The sequence below is a fragment of the Eschrichtius robustus genome, chromosome 11 (genome assembly GCF_028021215.1).
Source record: "Eschrichtius robustus isolate mEscRob2 chromosome 11, mEscRob2.pri, whole genome shotgun sequence".
NCBI classification, from domain to species: domain Eukaryota; kingdom Metazoa; phylum Chordata; class Mammalia; order Artiodactyla; family Eschrichtiidae; genus Eschrichtius; species Eschrichtius robustus.
Window position 1 is genome coordinate 15,870,202 of NC_090834.1, and position 21,221 is coordinate 15,891,422.

The 21,221-nt window shown below is 44.0% G+C and overlaps 1 protein-coding gene across 2 annotated transcripts; it reads left to right on the top strand.

Moving 5' to 3' along the window:
* The first annotated feature begins 1,327 nt into the window (after window positions 1-1,327).
* APOA5 (apolipoprotein A5) lies at window positions 1,328-20,042 on the top strand. 2 transcript variants are annotated; one of them, XM_068555959.1, is made up of 5 exons: window positions 1,328-1,447; window positions 17,708-17,764; window positions 18,289-18,345; window positions 18,459-18,570; window positions 19,091-20,042. In XM_068555959.1, exons 3-5 carry the CDS (start codon window positions 18,297-18,299, stop codon window positions 20,040-20,042), a joined length of 1,113 nt encoding a protein of 370 aa, XP_068412060.1. In that variant the 5' UTR covers window positions 1,328-1,447; window positions 17,708-17,764; window positions 18,289-18,296. The 2 variants fall into 2 exon arrangements, with proteins under 2 accessions (XP_068412060.1, XP_068412059.1); XM_068555958.1 differs by lacking the exons at window positions 1,328-1,447; window positions 17,708-17,764 and adding an exon at window positions 17,877-17,942.
* The last annotated feature ends 1,179 nt before the right edge of the window (window positions 20,043-21,221 follow it).

The window sequence follows — 21,221 nt, forward strand, 5'->3', positions numbered from 1 at the left end:
ATATGCCTAGATTAAAACAAAATTGGAGAATATACAAGTGCTGATGGTGGGAATATAGGTGATTATATATACATATTTTGCTTATCTGCAATGTATGCTTTTTCTATATTGTATTCTTTTAAGTATTAATGAAATAAAAAGCTGTTCATTAATGTTAGTTAATATTTTAATAGACAGGACTTCCTACTAAAAAATATCAGGCACTCTTAATCCTATCCACAGATCTTATCACCAGAAGCTTAGATATTTGGGCTTCCTCACCTTGATCTTATGCAAAATTGCCATCTCTCAGTGACTTTTTAACACGATTCAAAAGTCCTTGTATACAAAGTCCCATCGAGATGTTTATTTTGCAACTCATGTTTGGCAAAGCTTTATTTTGTTTTTGATTCTGGTCTGTTTCTTTCTTCTGCTTACAACAATTATGCAACGAACTGAATTTCCCTCTTCATGGATTTCCAGGAAACCCAAAGCCAACGTGAAAGTCAACTATTGCAACTTTGTCATCCCTTATTGCTTGTGCTTGTGTTCTTCAGGTCTTGTGCTTTCTCAGGTCATGATCTTCTTCTACAATTTTTATTTTCACTGGTCCTGAGGGTCTTCTCTCTTTCTCTCTCTCATCGTCATCATCATCACCATCACCATCATCATCATCATCATCATAACCATAATCATCATTTCAGTTTTCACTGCCAGGAGCCTCCAACCTTTGGTGATGAAGGAGGGTTTACATAAGCAAAACCCAAACAACTAAAATCCTTATCTTTCTTGGCCCCCATCACTGTGTTGACTCAGAATGTGCTCAGTACATTTTGTGGTATCAGAGTCCATGTCACTGGTCCCACCTAGCTATTGCACCACCAGTAGGTGTTTCTGACACAAACATCTAGTTGTGGGGCATTTCTGAGGCACGATGGATCATGGCCTGTGGAGGCCACAGTTGACAAGGCTAAAGACCTAAGGACCTGGTGTTCCGGCCATAACTAGAGCTGCTTTTACCTCCATAGGGGACAGGAGAGAAGGGGCACTGAAGGGGGCGTATTTAAGTGCGGGATGGGACAAGGAGGGAGGGATGGACTCCACTCCCTGTGATGACTTGGCAGCTGTCCTGATCTTGGCTGTCCTTTCCCTGGCTGGCCCTGAGCTACTGTTCTTGTCCCCAGATCAGCTTACACATGGACCCTGGCTCCCTTGTGTTTCAACAGCCCTCTTTCTACCGAATCATAAATCCCTGGCACCTGGCTTTCTACTGAGCACGTGGGTCTCTGGGTCCCCCAGTAAGGTGTGTAGAGGCTTTGTGTGGTACCGGCTCCACGAGCAGGGTTCTCTCTCATCCTGAGCATGAGTTGGCGTATTGAGCATGGACTTCAGAGTTAGACAGACCCGGGATTGGCCCAGGGCAAGACCCTGAGCACGTTCCCGAATCCCTCTGAGCCTCAGTTTCTCTGTAAGTAAAATGAGGATAACAATACCTACCTCGGAGTATTGATTTGAACATTACAGATGATAAAGGGTAAATACCAGGCACATGGGAGGTGCTCAATAGAGGGGTTATTGTTATCAAGTATTTTCAAATCCTACTGGGCCAGACTCTGAGGGGCAGAGGGACGTGCAGATGTGCTCAGGCTACCTTCCTACCACCACACTCTAGCCATACTGAGCCCTTCATTCATACTATGGATTGCATAGCTTCTGGCCTCCACGTCTTTTCTCTTGCTGGGCATGCTGCTTCTTCCTTTCATCACCCGGAGAACTCGTCCTTTGCTGTGTAGCACTTGGAACATCCCTGGGCTCACAGTGTAATCTAGTTGGGTGTTACTTGGTACCGAGTTCATCTCCAGACCCGGCGGGGTGTCTGGAACACAGTTAGTGGTCCCACCCTTGAGGTCCCAACCATGTCGGTCTCAGTGTCAGCGGCTGCCTTCATCAAGGCTTTGGACATGTTGGATGCAGCATGAACCTCCCTTCTAAACCCACTGTGCCCCGCATCCGTTTCATTCCTGGCCACAGCCCCAAAGAAAGGCTCTCTGGAAAGATGAACACTCCTACTCTCTCCTGCATCCTTCTTTGTTTATTCTCTCTACCCAACACCCCAAAGTTCTCTTCCCTCCCAATTTTCCCACTGCCCCATGGATCAGATGCCTCTGCATCTTCAGCCTTGCCTAGAACTCTCTCCACTTCCTGGCCCTTGTGGGAACTTGGCCTTCGTGCAGGATGCCTGCTCCTTGGTTTCTCCTGCAACCCTCCTTCACAGAGGCAGACGATTCACAGCCCCGTTGCTGTTTCCAGACCACTGACTCCTGGAGGCTGGCTCCACCTGGCCGTGCTCCCTCATTGTTGACCTCCACATTCACTACAGACTTCAGCATCTGGCTCTTAGTTGACCATCTATCTCTTCTCCTCGGAGCTTGCCTTCCTGCCTGTGACATCATGTATGTGGAAAACCCATCCAAACACCTTCCCTCTCAACTCCTTGACCTCCTCAGTTTCAGCATCCTTTTCCTCTGTCTCATTTCAGCCACAGTGCCCATCCTTCTGACCTCTCATTCTCTCTCTCATATTCACGGCTCCTGCTTCCATCGTTCCCATCCAGTGCATTACTTCAACAACTCTTTTGCAATTCTCTGGACCCTTTGTCCCCTTGTCTTTCTCTTTCATTTTCCTCACAAAAAGCTGGCTTCTGGGCTTCCCTGGCGCAGTGGTTGAGAATCCGCCTGCTAATGCAGGGGACATGGGTTCGAGCCCTGGCCTGGGAAGATCCCACATGCCACGGAGCAACTAAGCCTGTGTGCCACAACTACTGAGCCCGCGTGCCACAACTACTGAAGCCCATGCGCCTAGAGCCTGCGCTCCGCAATAAGAGAAGCCACTGCAATGAGAAGCCCGCGCACCGCAATGAAGACCCAACGCAGCCAAAAATAAAAATACATAAAATAAATAAATTTATATGTATATATAAAAAAAGCTGACTTCTGCTTTTTCAACTTCACCTTATGGAACCCTGTTAGAGAAGACAGTGCTATGATTTATGCCACTGTAAATTCAGACCTCCAGCTTTTAGTGGGCCCTTGGCTAGTCTGTTAATTAAGACTTCTATGAGTTCCTACTCAATTCTCTCTCCTGTTTCCCCAAAACAGCTACACCAAAGGTCCATTCAAGCCCCTTCCTTCCTTCGTTTCTCCTCACTTCACTCTATCTGGCGTCTACATCCATGGAGCCACTGCATCTGCCTCTATTGGGCTCACCAGGAGCCTCTTGTGTACAAAACCAACGATACTCTTCAGTCTTTATTTCCTTTATCTCTCCATCAATTTGATCTCTTGCTTTTTATTTTTAAAATTTTACAATGAAATATTTCGAACATACATACAAGTACATGTGACAGTTATTTACATCCATGCACCCCTTTCCAAGATTCAACAAATATTAACGTTCATGTCTTAGAATCTTTTTTTAAAGGAATAGAATCTGACAGATATAGTGAAAGTCCCTCCCCATTTCCTTTCTCTCCCCAAAGTCTATCACTAGCCTGAAGTTGGTGAGTCTCCTTTCCATCCATTGTTTATTCTTTTATATATATTTATGTAGCCAAAATGATATGCAGTATTGTTTCACATGCTATAAAATTTTAAGTGATTAATATAAAATTGTTTGTATCCTCCTGCACATTGCTCTTTTCCACTTTACATTATGTTTGGGAGACATATCCATGTTAATACATATATATCAAACATGTTTATTTTTACCAGCTAATGTTAATACTCCATTCTGTGAATTTACCGTCATTTATTTGTCCATCTATTTATGACATTTTGGTTGTTTCCCTTTCTTTTTCTTTCCTTCCTTGCTTCCTTTCTTTCTTTCTTTTTCTTTTTTTTGCTATTACAAATAATGTTTGGATTTCCCTTGAGGTATGTACTTGTGATGGTAAAGATTCTCCGCTTCCTGGGGTGTGCAGAGTTCTTTATATATCAAGTTTGTTGACTATTATTCACATCATTTTTCTGTGATTCTATCAATTTTGAGAAGATGGCACTAAAATCACCTACCAAATTTGTCAAGTTCTCTTTGAGACTCAGCAGTTTTTTGTTTATGCCTTTTGAGACTATACGGTTAGGTTTTTTTTTTTTTTAATAAATCTATTTATTTATTTTTGGCTGCGTTGGGTCTTTGTTGCTGCGCATGGGTTTTCTCTAGTTGAGGAGAGTGGGGGCTGCTCTTCGTTGTGGCGCACGGGCTTCTCTTGTTGCAGAGCACAGGCTCTAGGTCCGCGGGCTTCAGTAGTTGTGGCTCGTGGGCTCTAGAGTGCAGGCTCAGTAGTTGTGGTGCACGGCCTTAGTTGCTCTGCAGTATGTGGGATCTTCCCGGACCAGGGCTCAAACCCATGTTCCCTGCATTGGCAGGCAGATTCTTAACCACTGCGTCACCTGGGAAGTCCCTACTGTTAGGTTTTATCTTTTCCTGGTGAATTTTTCTTTCTATTAATCCTTTTTGACCCAAAGCTTATGTGTTCTGATATTATATTGTCATACCTGCTTTCTTTTGATTAATTTTTGTCTGGTATGTCTTTTTAAAGCCTTCCACCCTCCCCCCACCCTTTGTTAAAAGTTACTTTCTCTGACATTATGTTAGAGGTGTGCCTCTTTAAATAGAAAATGTCTGGAATTTTTGTAAAGTCTGATGTGAAAATAATAGTAATAACAATAGTAAATTCTTACACAGCACTTACTATGTGCCAAGCATTGCTCTGAGTGCTTTTATTATATTTTTTAAATATATTAAAGCATTTATTTCCCAAAGAACCTATGAATTATACCGTACTATATGTTATGATTATCCGCATTTTACTAATAAGGAAACTGATGCACAGAGAAGTTAAATAACTTGCCCAAGGTCAAAGAGCTAATCCATGTCAGCATTTTAACCCAGGCAGTCTAGCTCCAGATTTGATGCTCCACGGGCTGGTTTAATCTGTTTCCTTTTATTGTGATTGTTGATTTATCTCTATCATATTATTTAATATTTTCTATTTACCATGGTATTTCTTTGCTTCTTTTATCTTCCTGCTTGTACTTCTATTTGTTTTATTGTACTCCTTTAAAAAATAATTTTATGTACCTTTGAATTCTGCTTTTATTTCATCAAAGTACACAGTTTTAAAAGTCCAGCAAGCCTACAAGTTAGTGTAAAAAAACAGAAGTCCCTCAAGCTCATCCCCATTTTCCACTCTGCAAAAACAACTTTTGGCTCTTAGAAAATCTTATTACTCTGATGTTTCAATTTTAGCTTTATCTTATCTTCAGGCTTATGATTATCCACTAATGGTCAATGAAAATTGGGTTCTCTTCCACATATAAACAACTTGTACACATCACACACACACACACACACACACACACACACACACACACACACACACACACACACACACACATACATTCTATCCCCTGCCTTCCTGAAATGAAGCAGGACCCTGTGGGGCTCTCCTGGCTTCAAATCCTTTCCGTGTCCCCCATTTCTTGTTTGAAGGAAAAAGGCTCCAGCCTCCTAGACCTTCCCGGAGTTCCAAAGGTTAGACTTAAACAGTTACTAATTAGGGAGGGGAGGTATTGCTGAAACAAAGGAGGAGCAGACAAGAAACAATGGTGCAGTGATAAAGCAGTGTCCTGGTTGTCCTCAAGGGATATACCTATACATACATATCTTTCAGTTCTTCTGCAGAAATGGGGTCCCCACCCAGGTGGAGGATGGTAACTTCAGGCTGAGCACAAGATTCCTGGAACACAGCCTTGTTACCCCACAACCAACCAATCAGAAGAAAGTCACACACCCTGCGTCCCTCACCCCAAATTTTGCCTTTAAAAAGTTGTACCCTCAAACCATTGGGGATTTCAAGGTTTCTGAGCACGAGCTACACATTCTCCTAGCTTGGCCCTTGCAATAAACCTTTCTCTGCTCCAAACTCCGATGTTTCTGTTTGTTTGGACTCCCTGTATGTCAGGCACACGAACTTGCGTTCCATAACATCTTCTCTTTCTGTTTGTGAAACAGGAGGGAAGGAGGCAGGGCACAACCTTTGAAAGAATGACATAACCCAAGGACATGACATAAAGTGATTAGAACCAAATGGGTCCAAGATGGTGGACAAGTCGACTTCCACTAGACCTTGAGCCTCAGTATAGGCTCACATCAGCAAGCTAAATGACACGCCCACAGGTGCCATGACAGTTCCAAGACCGACCATAAGGATCAAAAAGTGGGCAGTGGCCCAATTCCTGGAAATCCCAGCCCCTTCCTAAAATAGCTGGAATACTCCTCCCACTCATTAGCCTATGAAATTAACCCCTTCTATAAAAACTGACAACCCCATACCCTGGTGTCTTTCTCGCCTTCTGAGATGGCCCACACTCTGTCTGTGGAGTGTGTTTCTCTCTAAAAAAATCCACTTGTTACCTATCACTTTTTCCTCTCACTGAATTCTTTCTGTGATGAGACATCAAGAACCTGAGTTTCATTAAATCCTGAAACCAGGTGTGTGATCTCAGTTGGAAGGCTGTGGGTTTTGGCTGGGTTTGAGTCCCAGCATGTGGGTTCAAGTCCCAATCTGAGGTACACGGTTTCATTTGTGGTCATGAAAAGTCACGATGAAGTGCTTTTTGTGTGGGTCTATTTGCAACCACTTCCTTAGGCATGAGAGTACTTGATAGGCCCTTTCAATCTGGAAATTCATTTCCTGAATAATTTCTTTGATGGTTTCCCTTATTCTGTATCTTGCTGGAACTCTTATTGTCTGAATGTTAGACCTCCTGGATTGTTTCTCTCACCTTCTAAATTTTCTCTTCTCTTTACCAACTTTCTTATCTTGCAACCTTTCTATTGAGTTTTGGTTTGTTTATTTTGATTAGTTTCATTTCTGTTACATTTTTTAATTTCCAAGAGCTTTTTTTTCTGGCCATCCATATTGACATTTAAAGAAAAATCCTATTGTTGTTTTATGGTTAAAGTATCTTCTTCTTCTTCTTTTTTTTTTACCACACTGCATGGCATGTGGAACTTCCCCACCCAGGGATGGAACCCATACTCCCTGCACTGGAAGCACAGAGTCTTAACCACTGGACCACCAGGGAAGTCCTAAAATATCTTTTCTTACATCTCTCTGCATTTTTCTTTTTTTCTTTTCTTCTCCCTGCAAAGACTCTTCCTCTACATTGCTGTTTTCTATTTTTTATTTTGGCCCACATTTTTCATATGAGACTCTCCTTAGATATGCTATGATTCTTTCTTTTTTTTTTAAATTTTGAATTGTATTTTATTTTTTTATACAGCACGTTCTTATTAGTTATCCATTTTATTCATATTAGTGTATATATGTCAATCCCAATCTCCCAATTCATCATACCACCACCCCTACCCCGCCACTTTCCCCCCTTGGTTATGCTATGATTCTTGATTGTCTGCTTATGTTTATAAGGGGGAAACCCTTAGGGAGCTGATACACGTACTATAAAGCTCTAAAGTAAAACAGTGTGGTAGTGTCATATGAAGAGACAAACCAATAGAACAGAATGATGAGTCCTGAAATAGGCCAAAGAACAAATGGAAATTTAGTATGTGAGAAACAGTAGATCTTGAATAATGGGGAGATAGTATTGAAACAACTGAATAGCTATTTGGGAAAAGATAAAGTTGGATTCATTCCTCATGCCATACACTCCAAATGCACGAGAGATAAATAATGAGAGATGAATAAACTCCAAATGCATGAGAGATCTAAATGAAAAGATGAAACCATACATGTACTTAAGAAAACATAGGTGAATTACTTTATAATTTGACTATACAAAAATAAAAATATGTTGCAGGGCAAAAGATCAAATCACTCTAAGCAAAGTCAAAAGACAAACGATAGACTAAAAGAAACTATTTTATGTGTATTGTAGGTTAAAGCAAATTAATACATAAGAGAAAAGGAATAAAAACATTAAAAAAAGAAAAATTCTGCAGTTTAAAATCTGAATTAGAAATATCTATATGAAATCATGTTTTTTTTTTTTCCATATATTTCATACCTTTAGTTAACTGCAAAGGCCTACAAGCAAAGACAACCCAACAGCAATGCCAAGCACCGGAACCTGGTTTGGTAATACCATTCTCCACTAAAACAAACCAGGGCCCCTTGGAGATCCAGGTCTGGGGCAAACGAAGTACAAGGTGAGCTTGGGAAATCTAGTTGTATCAGAAATCAAGGAAGCACTCAAAGTGTCAACTTGATGGCTAAGGAATGCCCAGATAGCTGGTAAATATTATTTCTGGGTGTGTCTGTGAGGGTGTCTCTGGAAGAGATTAGCAGTGGATTGAGTGAAGAAGATTGCCCTCCCCAATGTGGGTGGGCATCATCCAATCATTTGAGGGCATGAATGAAACAAAAAGGCAGAGGAAGGGCAAATTTGGTCTCTCTACTTTAGCTGCAACATTCATCTTCTCCAGCTCTTGTATGTTGGAGCTCAGGCCTTTGGACTCTGATTGGGACTTAACACTATCAGCCCCCAATACTTGAGCTTTTGGGTTTGTACTGAGACTTACACCATTGACTCCCCTGGTTTTCAGGCCTTTGAACTAGAACCAGCTTTCCTGGGCTTCCAGCTTGCAGGTGGCAGGTTGTGGGACTTCTCAGTCTCCATAATTGTGTGAGTCTCCTTCATAGTAAATCTCTTTATATATCTATATACATCCTATTGGTCCTGTTTCTCTAAAGAACCCTGACTCATAAGTGGGGTGTGTTAAAAGAACACAGGAGGGACTTCCCTGGTGGCCCAGTGGTTAAGCATCTGCCTGCCAGTGCAGGGGACACGGGTTCGAGCCCTGGTCCAGGAAGACCCCACATGCCGTGGAGCAACTATGCCCATGCGCCACAACTACTGAGCCTGTGCTCTAGAGTCCGTGTGTCACAACTTCTGAGTCCTCGTGCCACAACTCCTGGAGCCCACGCGTAGAGCCCGTGCTCTGCAACAAGAGAAGTCACCACAAGGAGAAGCCCGTGCACCGCAACGAAGAGTAGCCCCTGCTCGCCGCAACTAGAGAAAAGCCCCTGCGCAGCAATGAAAACCCAATGCAGCCAAAAAAAATAAATAAAATTTAAAATCTTTAAAAACAAAACAAAACCCAGGAGCAGCTCGAAGGGGCTCCCACTGGCCAAATTAGGAAGAGTCTGAGCATCAAACGTGGCTATATTGCATTGTAATAACTGTGCATTATCATAAAAATTGAAAAAGAGTAATTCCCCGAGTCCATAGTGACAACCAAAAGAAAAATATAAAATTTAATTTGCCACCATTGAGGAGAATATTTTACCACCTCCTTCTTCTGTAAATTGGTCAAGGGAAAGAATTAAGCATTTACCCTGCTGCTGCTTCAGGAAGAACTGTAGTTCATCCCCATTGATAAGGGAGAGCTTTTCTTTACAGAATAATGCCAGCTAAAACATGTAGAAGGAATAATAGAATTAGAAAATCTCCAATGAAATAATCATTTCAGGCAAAGATCTTGAATGTGTGGTAAATTCATCAGGTTCCCAAGGACAGAGAGCCAAGGGATCACCTGCTAATTACAAAGGTAAAGAGCATGTCTTTACAACTAAGAGATCTCCTTTTCACTGCCTTGCTAATTGATGAAACTTAGGATCATTAACAGCGGGACAGCTGGACACTGCATTTCTCCTGATGTGATGTAATGTGAAGTTCCTGCTTCCTCTTTAAAGGAACATAGCCTGAACATAACTGAGCCTTTAGACTTAGATTCCAGTTAATGGGAAATACAGAAGATAGAGAAACAAGGTTAATGACATTACAAAGAAACAATCAGACAAATTAAGAATATGGCACATTCTACAAGACAACTGTCTTGGTCTTTTCAAATAGTTAACGTTATTTTTTAAAAAATAGGAAAAATAGTAAAGACTAAAGAGTACTTTAGTAACAACAAGGGACAATGCATAAATATTGACTGGACCTTTTTTTAAATTTAATTTTTATTTTATGTTAGAGTATAGTTGACTTATTACAATGTTGTGTTAGTTTCAGGTGTACAGCAAACTGATTCAGTTATACATATACATATATCCATTGTTTTTCAGATTCTTTTCCCATATAGGTTATTACAGAATATTGAGTAGAGTTCCCTGTGCTATACAGTAGGTCCTTGTTGATTATCTATTGCATATATAGTAGTGTATATATGTTAATCTCAGACACCTAATTTATCCCTCCCCCCACCTCGATTGGATCTTGACTGAGAAAATAATAAAGCACTAATAAAAAGATTGTTAAATGACGAATGGGGAAATTTGAGTATGGACTGTATATTCAATGATATTATGGAATTCTTATTAATTTTCCTAGGTATGATAAAAGTACTGTGGTTTTGTGGAAGAGTGTCCTTATTTTTTAGAACATACAAGCTAAAGTTGTTAGAGGAAAAGTGCATGCTCTCTGCAACTTCAAATGGTTAGGCACACGTATAAAATACATATATATAGAGAGAGAAAGCAAACATGGCAAAATATTAACAATTACTGAACCTAGATGGTGAGTATTAGGGTGATCATTGTACTGTTCCTTCAACTTTTCTGTATGTTGGAAAATTTCATAAAAAATTAGAAGAAAAAACGAAGCTGATGTGAAGCCTTGAGTCCATGGGTCACTTTACAATGGACCATCTTGACCACAAAAACCCCCAAAAGTGTTTCTTTAGGTCTATTTTCTTGGCTTAGTCTAATTTCACAGGGAGAATATTCCAGTCTCCTTTCTGGAGGGTAAAGTCAAACAGGCCAACATTTTGGCCGAAAGGAAGGATGGTGTGTGGAAAGAGGAGTCTCATAACTTAATATATAAAATTTTACTTAAATCCTGTATTTTTGAGTACAGGAACCCTGGCCCCAACAATATCTTGTTTTTCCCAGGCCAGAGACCTGTTCTTTTACTCTCTCCAGAGAATAAACCTCTGGCTTCCTGCTGCTTTGGGGGAAGGACATAAACCCAGCTGAGCGGAACTGGAGAGGAATCTGCTTCTCAAACAGACTCTCAACCATTTGCCACATTTTCAGCCCCACTGCCACCCATGTTTCCAGAAGAATCTGTTGCTGCTAATGTCTGAGCTTTTGGGAGTTCAGTAATATCAATCAGGGGGTTTCTTGCCTTTCTCCACTGCTGCTTCAAAATTCATCTTCTCAGGTGTGTTTAGTTACTATCGTTTGACTATCTAGAAGCTTTCCAGCTTCCAAAATTTCTTTTGTCTCCTATTCTCTTTGTGGGTTTATGCATTTTTTTTAAAGTGCACTTTAATGTCATTTTATTGGGATTTCAGAAAAGAGCAGAGGCTAATGCACACAGTCAATCCACCAGCCTTTACTAGAAGTCAATCTGATGTTCTTTAGTCTCTTTTTCCCATTTGCTGGTTTGAAAGTTATGTATTCTTTGTATCTTTAATGGGTTACTCCTGAAATTTTAATCCTCCCACTTGACTTAAAGTCTAAAGATAATCAATATTCTTATCTTCTTCCTGAGTAATGCAAAGACTGCGGCATGCTTTCACTTTGACCTCTCCTTTCCCATTCTCCACGTGATTTTGGTCTAGTCAATAATATTTTAGTTCCTCGTTGTTTACAACACCTTCTCTAAAGCAATCCCTTCATCAGTAATATTCATTGAGGCCCCTGCCATGTGACAAGCAGTGCTCTGAGTGTCGGAAATACAGCAGTGACTAAGACAGACTAAACTACATGTAAAAATGTTTCATGTTAGGTTGAACTATATGAAATTGCCAATATTTGACCAATTTTAGTTATAAAAAACTAATCTCATATGGGTTAAATATATGTATATTTAAATATATATACACACACATTTACATAAATACATGTAAAATCACCAATGCTTTTTTTTTTTTTTTGGCTGCGTTGGGTCTTCGTTGCTGCGCACGGGCTTTCTCTAGCTGCAGTGAGCAGGGGATACTCTTCTTTGCGGTGCGCAGGCTTCTCACTGTGGTGGCTTCTCTTGTTGTGGAGCACGAGTTCTAGGCGCGTGGGCTTCAGTAGTTGCGGTGAGTGGGCTCTGTAGTTGTGGCTCGCGGGCTCTAGAGCGCAGGCTCAGTAGTTGTGGTGCACGGGCCCAGTTGCTCCGCCACATGTGGGATCTTCCCGGACCAGGGATCGAACCTGTGTCCCCTGCACGGGCAGGTGGATTCTCAACCACTGTGCCCCAGGGAAGTCCCTGCTGTTTTAATTTACCTAAACATTTACTAATTTCATTGTTTGTTGCTTCCATGTTATTTGTATCCTACTCCTCTCTGGGTTTGTTTCCATTTCGGATCCTTAGTAGTCTTTCAATGAGGATCTGTAAGTGATAAACTCTCTCAGTCCTTCTCTGAAATTAACTTGTTATTCTTGAATAATAGTTTACCTGAGTATGATTCTTGGTTGGCCATTAATTTACCTTCAGTCTTTTGAAGATATATTGCTGATAAGCCAGCTGTCAGTTTAATAATTTTTATTTGTAGATCATTAGTCTTTTCTCTTTGGTTGATTTTAAGATACTCTGTCTTCAGTGTTCTGCAGATTCACTATAATGTGTCTTGATTTGCATTTGTTTTAATTTAATTTTAATCCTACTCAAGACTCAGGATGCTTCCTATAACTGACAATTCATGCCACATCTTTATTCAATTTTCAAAATTTCTCAGCCATCATCTTTTGAATATTGCCTGAAGTGTCTCTATTCTCTTTGCAGAAATCCTGGTAGGGATATATTGGACTTTCCTATTCTGTTCGTGTCTGTTAACTTCCATTTCATATTTTCTTTCTCTTTATTTCTATGATTCTTTCTGGGTGATTTTCTCAGATCAACCTTCCAGTTTACTAATTCTCTTTCCAATTGTAGCTGAGTTTTTTTTTTTTAATTTAATGACAATATATTTCACTTCTAGATGTCCTATTTAATTCTCTTTCTTTTTGACAAATAATGCAAATAGATTGTCGTTCAAGACAAAAACACGATCGCGCAGGTCAGTGCTTAACTTGTCTGGCTATTTTAATGCTGTGTTAAGCATAAATACCTTTCTTTTTGAATTGTATTTGAGATGTAAATTTGTTTTTTTAAGAAATGGACTTCCATTAAGACTTGGTGATAGAAATATAAGCAATGTAGAATGGATCCATAAAGAGCAGTTATTATATTATGATTATGTTCTATGTCCCTGGTGTGTTCGGAAAGGGAATCCAGGAACCGGTGCCACAGTGAGCGGAGACTGCTGCATCACAGCTTACACTTGAGATCTTGGCAGGGTACACTGAAGGAGGGCAACCTGCAGCACATTTTATACACTACGTACAATGAGGAGTCACTATTGCTCCTCTAAAGAACAGGTCACAAGAGAAAGACTGTCTAGGAGGTCTTCCCATTTGGTTCACATTGAGTTTTTATTTGAGATCTGTATACTTGTTTAATTCATGTGTTTACAGTAAAACTGCTGCTACAGAGCATTAAAGAGCAAGGTACCTTTTAATCGTTATAAAAATACATTTTAAAATTCTTTTTACTCTACAATCAGATTATGTTGGCAATTCTTGGATGAAAAAACAACAACAAAAACAAAAAACAGATGGTTAACTCTCTTCTAAAAATTCAGCTGTCTGTGAGTACCACGATTCTACACAACAGGGAGACAGTGAAGACAGGGAAGCTTGAACAAGTTCTGTGGAAATAATCTGGTTCAAGACACTTCAGAGGTGACCCTTCTTATGGCATTATATCTGGAGGTACAAAATATCAGGTTGTTCCACTGTTTGGTGACGTTAAGTTTGATCACTTGGTTAAAATGAACCACCAGATTTCTCCATTGCAAAAGTAAAGTTTAGCGATTTGATAAGTAATTTGTGGGGAGATAGTTTGAAGGCATGTGAGCATCCCTTTCCTCAATAATTTTTCATTTAATGGTTTTAGCATTCATTGATGAACCTTGCCTGAATCAAATATTCACGGAGGGTTGCAAAATAGTGATTTTTAAAAAATTACATCATTCCATTTACATGTATAAGCTGATTTCTTCTGTAAGTAAGAGCTTTCAGGGGACTGGTTTTTGAATCCAAAGACTTGAACAAAAATGTTTAACCTGAATCTAATGGTGAGGAAACGACTAGTCCAATTCAGATCACTTTCCAAGACATCTTATCTGGACTCTTCAAAAAAAGTCAATGTCAAGGGTTGGGGAATACTGTTCTAAATGTAAAGAGACAACAGAGGCATAACAACCCCATGAAATGTGTTGGATCCTGAATTTAAAAGGGAAAAAAGAGAGAGAAAACAGCTATAAAAGGCATTTTGGGAGAATTGGGAAAATTTGAATATATGGTATATATTACATGATAGTAAAGAATTATGTTAATATTCATAGGTGTGATAGTTGTATTCTGTTTATGTCAAAGTGTCCTTATTCTTAGGAGATGTATGTTGAAGTATTTAGGGTGAAGTGTTACTCTGCCTACAATGATTTAAAATGATTCCACACAGAAAACACTTAACACATACACATATACAAATACCTCCAACCAACCCAAACATTTTAAAAACTAAGACTGTATCATCAAATAGGGAAGAATGAGTGTGTGCTGCATCTACCTATTGTATTAATCTAAGTTCAGTCAGAAAAACAGAAGCCACTCTATATTTTTCACGTGTGAAAGGCTGTAATGTAGAAAATTACAGTTTTGTAAACTGTTGGAAGGGCTGGAGGAGTGACCATCTCAGCTTGCACTTGAAGGAGTGATTCTCAAAAGTTCACTTGTAAGTGGCTACAAATGGGAAGCTCACCTAATTATCTTAGTTTGCAAAACCAATGAGTGTGATTCTTAAGAAAGTCACCCAGAAGCTGCTTTAAACCCCAAGTCTGGCTATGCATCTGCCTGCAACAACCAATGAAGAATAATGGTCTCTCCTCTTCCACCTCACCCTGGTGACTCTAACCTAGGCCTATAGAGAGAAGGGGATTCTGGGAAATATGGTTCCAGGTGTCTCCTCTGCATCCCAGAAAGGACGTTAGAAGGGGTGGTGATGATGATGATTCACAGAAAATCCAGTGCAGCTATATTTTATAGCATAGCCTCAGCAGAAAACCATTAGGGTACCAGAAATGCTATTTAAAAATATTGTGGTAAAATATGCATAACATAAAATTATCATTTTTAAGTGCACAGTTCAGTGGCATTAAATACTTTCACATTGTTATACAGCCATCACCTCTATCCATCTCTAGACCTTTTTCTTCTTCCCAGACAGAGACTCTGTATTATTAAACAATTTATCTCTTCATCCCTCCCTCCCCCAGCCCCTGGTAACCTCTAATCTACTTTCTGTCTCTGAATTTGGCTATTCTAGGTACCACATGTAAGTGGAATCATACAAGATTTGTCCTCTTGTGTCTGACTTATTTCACTTAGCATAATGTCATCAAGATTCATCCATTTTTGTAGTATGTATCAGAATTCATTCCTTTTTAAGACTAAAAAATATTCCATTGTATATATGTGTATACCATATTTTGTTTATCCATTCTTCTGTTGATGGACACAAGTTATGCAACCATCTACATACTTGCCCAGGAACCTGGGAGACATCTAGTTTCCTTCCCCTCCTTCATCTCCTTCATCCAACCTGTCAGCAGGTACTATCAGTTCACCACTTCAGTATCCTTCAAATATATTCTCTCCTACCAATTCTCATTGTTATGCCTTAGTTCAGAGTCTTCATCATCTCTCAGGTTACTCAAACAGCCTCTAAGCAGTCTCCTCACCTTCTGTCTTGCTGCCCTCCAGAGTGATCTTTCCATCATATACCCTTCAGTGACTGCTTGCACACGGCTCTTCATGACCTGATTGTGGTCTCTTTACCCTTTCTGCCCCATCCCATGCTGGCCTTAGCTACCTGGGTTCCAATTCTGGCTGCACCTCTTACTGTGTAATGATGGACAAGTCATTTAATATGTGTTGTGCCAAACATAATAGGGGGACACGGAGATGAATTAGACAAAGTCCCTGCACTCAGAGAGCTCTCACATATGTCAATGAATCATTGCACTGCAGGGTAATAAGTGCGATACTCCAGGAACATACAAAATGTTCTATGGTTAATATGGAATCGTCTGTCTCCAGAGAAGTGTGAGGGCAGAAGAGGGCATTTAGAGTGATATTGGAGCTGTGCAGCAGAGCCTACTCATGTCCTCCCAAATCCATTCTTCTCTTCTTCCTGAGTAATATAGCTCTTTCCCAGCTGGGAATACAGCCATCCAGAATAAAGACTACATTTCCCATTCTCCTTTTCGGCTAAGTGTAGCCATGTGACTATGTTCTGACCAATGGGATGTCAGTAAAGTGGTGAGAACAATTTCTGGGATGTGTCTTTAAAGGAAGGGTACATGTCCTTCTTTCTGCTGGCTGGGAGGTAGACTTGATGGCTGGAGCTGAAGCAGCTGAAACTTGGACATGAGCCTTTTGCTGAGGATGATAGTGCAACAAGACAGAAGGAGCCTTGATTGGCCTATGTTTACATAAGAGAGATACAGAATTCCATTTTGTTTAAGCTATTCTCTTTCTCCTTTTTTTTTTTTTTTTTTTTTTTTTGGCATTTGCAGCTAAGCCGAATCTTAACTAATACAAACTAAGTCTGAAAAAAATGAATATAAGTTCACTAAGGAATATTTCAAACAGAGGGAATGGCAGGTACGAAAGCTTAGGGTCCTGAAAGAGGTGGTATGCTCAGGGAATGCCAAGGGTTTGTGTGGCAGGAGATGAGGCCAGAAGTGGGTTGGGAATAGCCACAGCAGAGCATGGACTGAATAAGGAGGACCATGGCAGGGAGACCTGCTGGGGGCTACAAATGTGATCAAGGTGAGAGACAGTGGTGTGGTGAAATGACCAGTGGTGGAAATGGAGGGGAGGAGATCGATTCAAGACACATTTAGAAGCAAAAATCAGGAGTTTATGAATGTGTGTGTTTAAGTATATGGAGTGGGTATATATCATCAGAGGAAGTCTGGGCTTTTTGGCTTCTCCTTCTCAGAGGCCTTGTGGGTGGAGTTCAGCCTTTCCCCATGGGGAGAATCCTCCTCTTGCTCCCATTCTTTGGGCCCAATGTCCCTGGCCCAGATGCCTCTCATGACGTCATCTTCACCCCATCAAACTGCCCCAGCTTGTTCCAGGATTATTTCATAAAGTGGGAGGTGGGTGGGTCTTCAACCCTATAAATGCTGGCTCTTCCCAGGCTGCCTGAGTAGCCCGTGGTGGAGGTGTCAAGGGCTGCTCAGGTTCAGGCTGGCAGCTGGACACTGTCCCTGTCTGGCTGGGGCACAGTGCTTCTGGGCAGTTGAGTAAGAGCGGGGCCCTCAGCAGACAAGCAGGCTTGTCCCTGTTGGTGGGTCAGTCAGTAGGTCCACAGGAAGGTTGGAAGTCAAGGGGTCTGGGGGACCTGGGTGAGGAGTTCAGGCCCACTCCTTGTAAAACTTTCCAGGAAGCACTTTTCTACTGGGGCAGCATCGAGATACTAGGGTACTCATTAACCCCCTGGGTGCCAGGAAAGGGCAGGAGGCAAGCACTGGGAGGCAGCTGAGGTCATCCTTCTTTGAACCTCCACGTGGTATTTACTCAGAGCAATTGTTGCCACAGGCCCAGGCCCCGGACTATAAAGCGGAATGTCTGCTCTCTGTGCCCAGAACTGAGCAGGTGAGCAGCCAGGGCAGAGGGATGTGGGTTGGAGTCCTAAGGGAGGGGACTGAGCAGAGAGCTGTGGGTGGGAACTAAGAACTAAGGACCTCCTCTTGGAGCACTTTGGCAGAGCAGCTTCTTCCCCCACCCCCAGGATACCTCAGTTTTCCCAGCCATGAAATGGGGGCAGGAATAGGTGAGCAGGGGAGTGGTGGCAAAAGTGGCCGAGGGAGCTGCTCCTGGGGTCTCCTGGGCGGGGCGGGGTGGGGGGAAACCTTTACAAAGCAGTTTGAGCTCCACAAACTCCATATGATGTGATGAGGTGAAAAAGGAGCCCCCCCAACCCATCCCAGGAAGACACCCTTTCCCTCCCAGCCACATTCAACTAGGTCAGTCCTCTTAAGCCCTGATAGCTCTGTGCTCCCTACACCCAGGGGAGGGTTAACAGATTTGGGGCAGGGTCCCCTGGGGCAAGTCCCCTGGGAGGTGTCCCTTCTTTGCTTCTTCACTCTCACCAGGCCTCCATTCGCCTTTCTTCTCAGAGAACATCATGGCAAGTGTGGCTGCAGTTCTGACCTGGGCTCTGGCCCTCCTCTCAGGTGGGTCTCCAACCCTGACTTCACTGTGGAGGTGTGGGTGGAGGCTGGACTGAGGGGTCCGTCCACCCTGGGGGAGGAAACCCAGCCCCTGTTCACCCGCTCCCTCTCCACAGTGCTTTCAATCACCCAGGCACGGAAAGGCTTCTGGGACTACTTCAGCCAGAGCAGCAGGGACAAAGGCAGGGTGGAGCAGATCCAGCAGCAGAAGCTGGCACGGGAGCCCGCGTGAGTGGCCAGGGCAAGGGGTGTGGGCAACGGGAGAAGACACCCAGAGGGTGGGATGACGCACTGCCTGATTCCTCAACCCTGTGGTCCTCCCTGGGAAGAGAACAGAGCGGCGCTAGTTCTGCCCTCTATCCTGGTCTTCCTGGGCTGTTCAGCAACCCCTGCCGGCAGCCTCCGCCTTTGATCTCTCTTTAGCTGCTGCCTCCATGCCCGCTGAGGCGTGGGACCAGAGAGCAGGGGAGAGGACCCCCCATTGCAGCCTCCAGAACGAAAGGATTATGTGAGAGTCCAGGTGCCTCCGTGCACAAGGAATTGGAAGTGTTGACCTGGATATGCGTGTGCCATGTGTTTGCACTTCCTGTGGGAGGAGTCATGGTTGGCTTGGGTTAGTACTAGAGACCCGGCTCGGGGGCCACCGCCCTGCATCCTTGGTTTCTCCATAGGATCAGTGAGTGATGTCTTTGGGGCAAAGGAGATGAGGGGGCTAGCAGTCTGATGGCCTGATTGTCTCCTTCCCCAGGAGCCTGAAAGACAGACTTGAGCCAGACCTCAGCAATATGGACAACTTCCTGGAAAAGCTGGGCCCTCTGAATGGGCAAGGGAGGGAGCCTCCCGGGCTCCCACGCGACCCGGTGGGCATGCGGCAGCAGCTGCAGGAGGAGCTGGAGGAAGTGAGGGAGCGTCTGGAGCCCTACATGGCGGAGGTGCACGAGCGCGTGGGCTGGAACCTGGAGGGGTTACGGCGGCAGCTGCAGCCCTACACGGTGGAGCTGATGGAGCAGGTGGCCCTGCGCGTGCAGGAGCTGCAGGAGCAGTTGCGCGTGGTCGGAGAGGGCACCAAGGCCCAGCTGCTGGGGGGCGTGGAAGAGGCGCGCAGCCTGCTGCAGGAGCTGCAGAACCGCGTGGCACACCACACTGGCCGCGTCAAGGCGCTCTTCCACCCGTACGCGGAGCGCCTGGTGACCGGCATCGGGCACCACGTGCAGGAGCTGCACCGCAGCGTGGCGCCGCACGCGGCCGCCAGCCCGGCGCGCCTCAGCCGCTGCGTGCAGGTGCTCTCGCGCAAGCTCACGCTCAAGGCCAAGGCCCTGCACACGCGCATCCAGCAGAACCTCGACCAGCTGCGCGAAGAGCTCAGCGCCTTTGCTGGCGCCGGCGCTGACGGTGCGGAGGAAGAGGCCCAGCCGGATCCCCAGGTGCTGTCTCAGGAGGTGCGCCAACGACTCCAGGCTTTCCGCCACGACACCTTCCTGCAGATTGCCGCCTTCACCCGCGCCATTGACCAAGAGACCAAGCAGATCCAGCAGCAGCTGGCGCCGCCTCCGCCAGGCCACAGCGCCTTCGCTCCAGAATTCCTACAAGGGGACGGAGGCAAGGCCCGGAGCGAGCTGCAGGCCCGCCTCGACGACCTGTGGGAAGACATCAACTACAGCCTTCGCGACCATAGTCCCGGCCATCTGGGGGAGCCCTGAGGGTCTACTTGTCCACGTCCCAGATTCTTGTCTGGGGAGCCCACGATCTGAGCCTCTAACATAGCTATGTCCTTGACAGTGGCCTGTTGGGCAGAGGGTGGGGGGCCCTGCACAGGATAGCTGAGGCCACCCAAAGGGCTGTTGTCCTAGGCCATCCAGCCTCCTGCAATTCCCCCGTCCGGATGCATTACATTCACCAGGCTTTGCAAACCCGGCTTCCCGTGCTCATTTGGGAATCCTCCTGAGTTGCTCCATTCTGGGGTGGTGGGAGAGGGCGGGACGGAGGCACTGTATGTGCAGGGTCATTATGTGCAAGCCTGTTGCCATGGTGCTGGAAGCCTGTGCCTCTTCGTCCCAGGGCCAGGCTCTGATCACTTCTGGCCACCTGGTGGCCACTGCTAGAGCTGGTCCACAGAGAGGAGCGCTTTTCTCCCCAGGGCTGCCATGACAGCTTCTGTTGGGGGAAGAGAAGGGAGAAAGAGCAGAAAATATGATGAAGAGAACATGTGATGGTGTGTGTGTATATATCCCTGCTGGCTGATGCTGGTGGGGACAAATGGTGTGGGTCGTGATGGGAGGGAGCAGAGCCTGGATTTCCTTACATAACACTACATCTAAACAGCTGACCGAGCCCTCCAATCTGTGAGGGCTACTTAAACTCTCTGGGGAGCCTACTGTGTGCCCTCCCCATCTCTGGCCCCTCCCTCCCGACTCCCGGGCGGAGGTCTAGATTTCTGACACAAATGAAATAGATGCTTATGATGGAAGCTTATTTGCCTGGTGTGACTCTCATTTGGACTATGTCTGAAATCAGTGGCCTCACCACTATCCCCAAAGCACACCCATCACCCCCCTTCAGTCCCTCGCTACTCTTTCTCATTGACCTCCTCCTAGTCCAGGTGTATCGGAGGGGTGTTGCTCTGACTGGGCTGACAGCTGTTTGTCACACCTGTGGTGTGCCTGGGTTAGAGACCCTTCCTCTGCACTTGCACTGTTCACCAGCCTGCTTACCACAGGACGGTGTGCACGAGGTATAGGCCCCTGAGGTGGCCTGTCTTCTTTGTCCCGGCTGGTCCAGATTTTGAATGGCCTCTTTTTTGACTGTCCCTCTTTTTATGACTGACCCTCTTCTTGGACCCTCAAACTCATACTCCCACCCCCACCCCCATTCCCCATGTA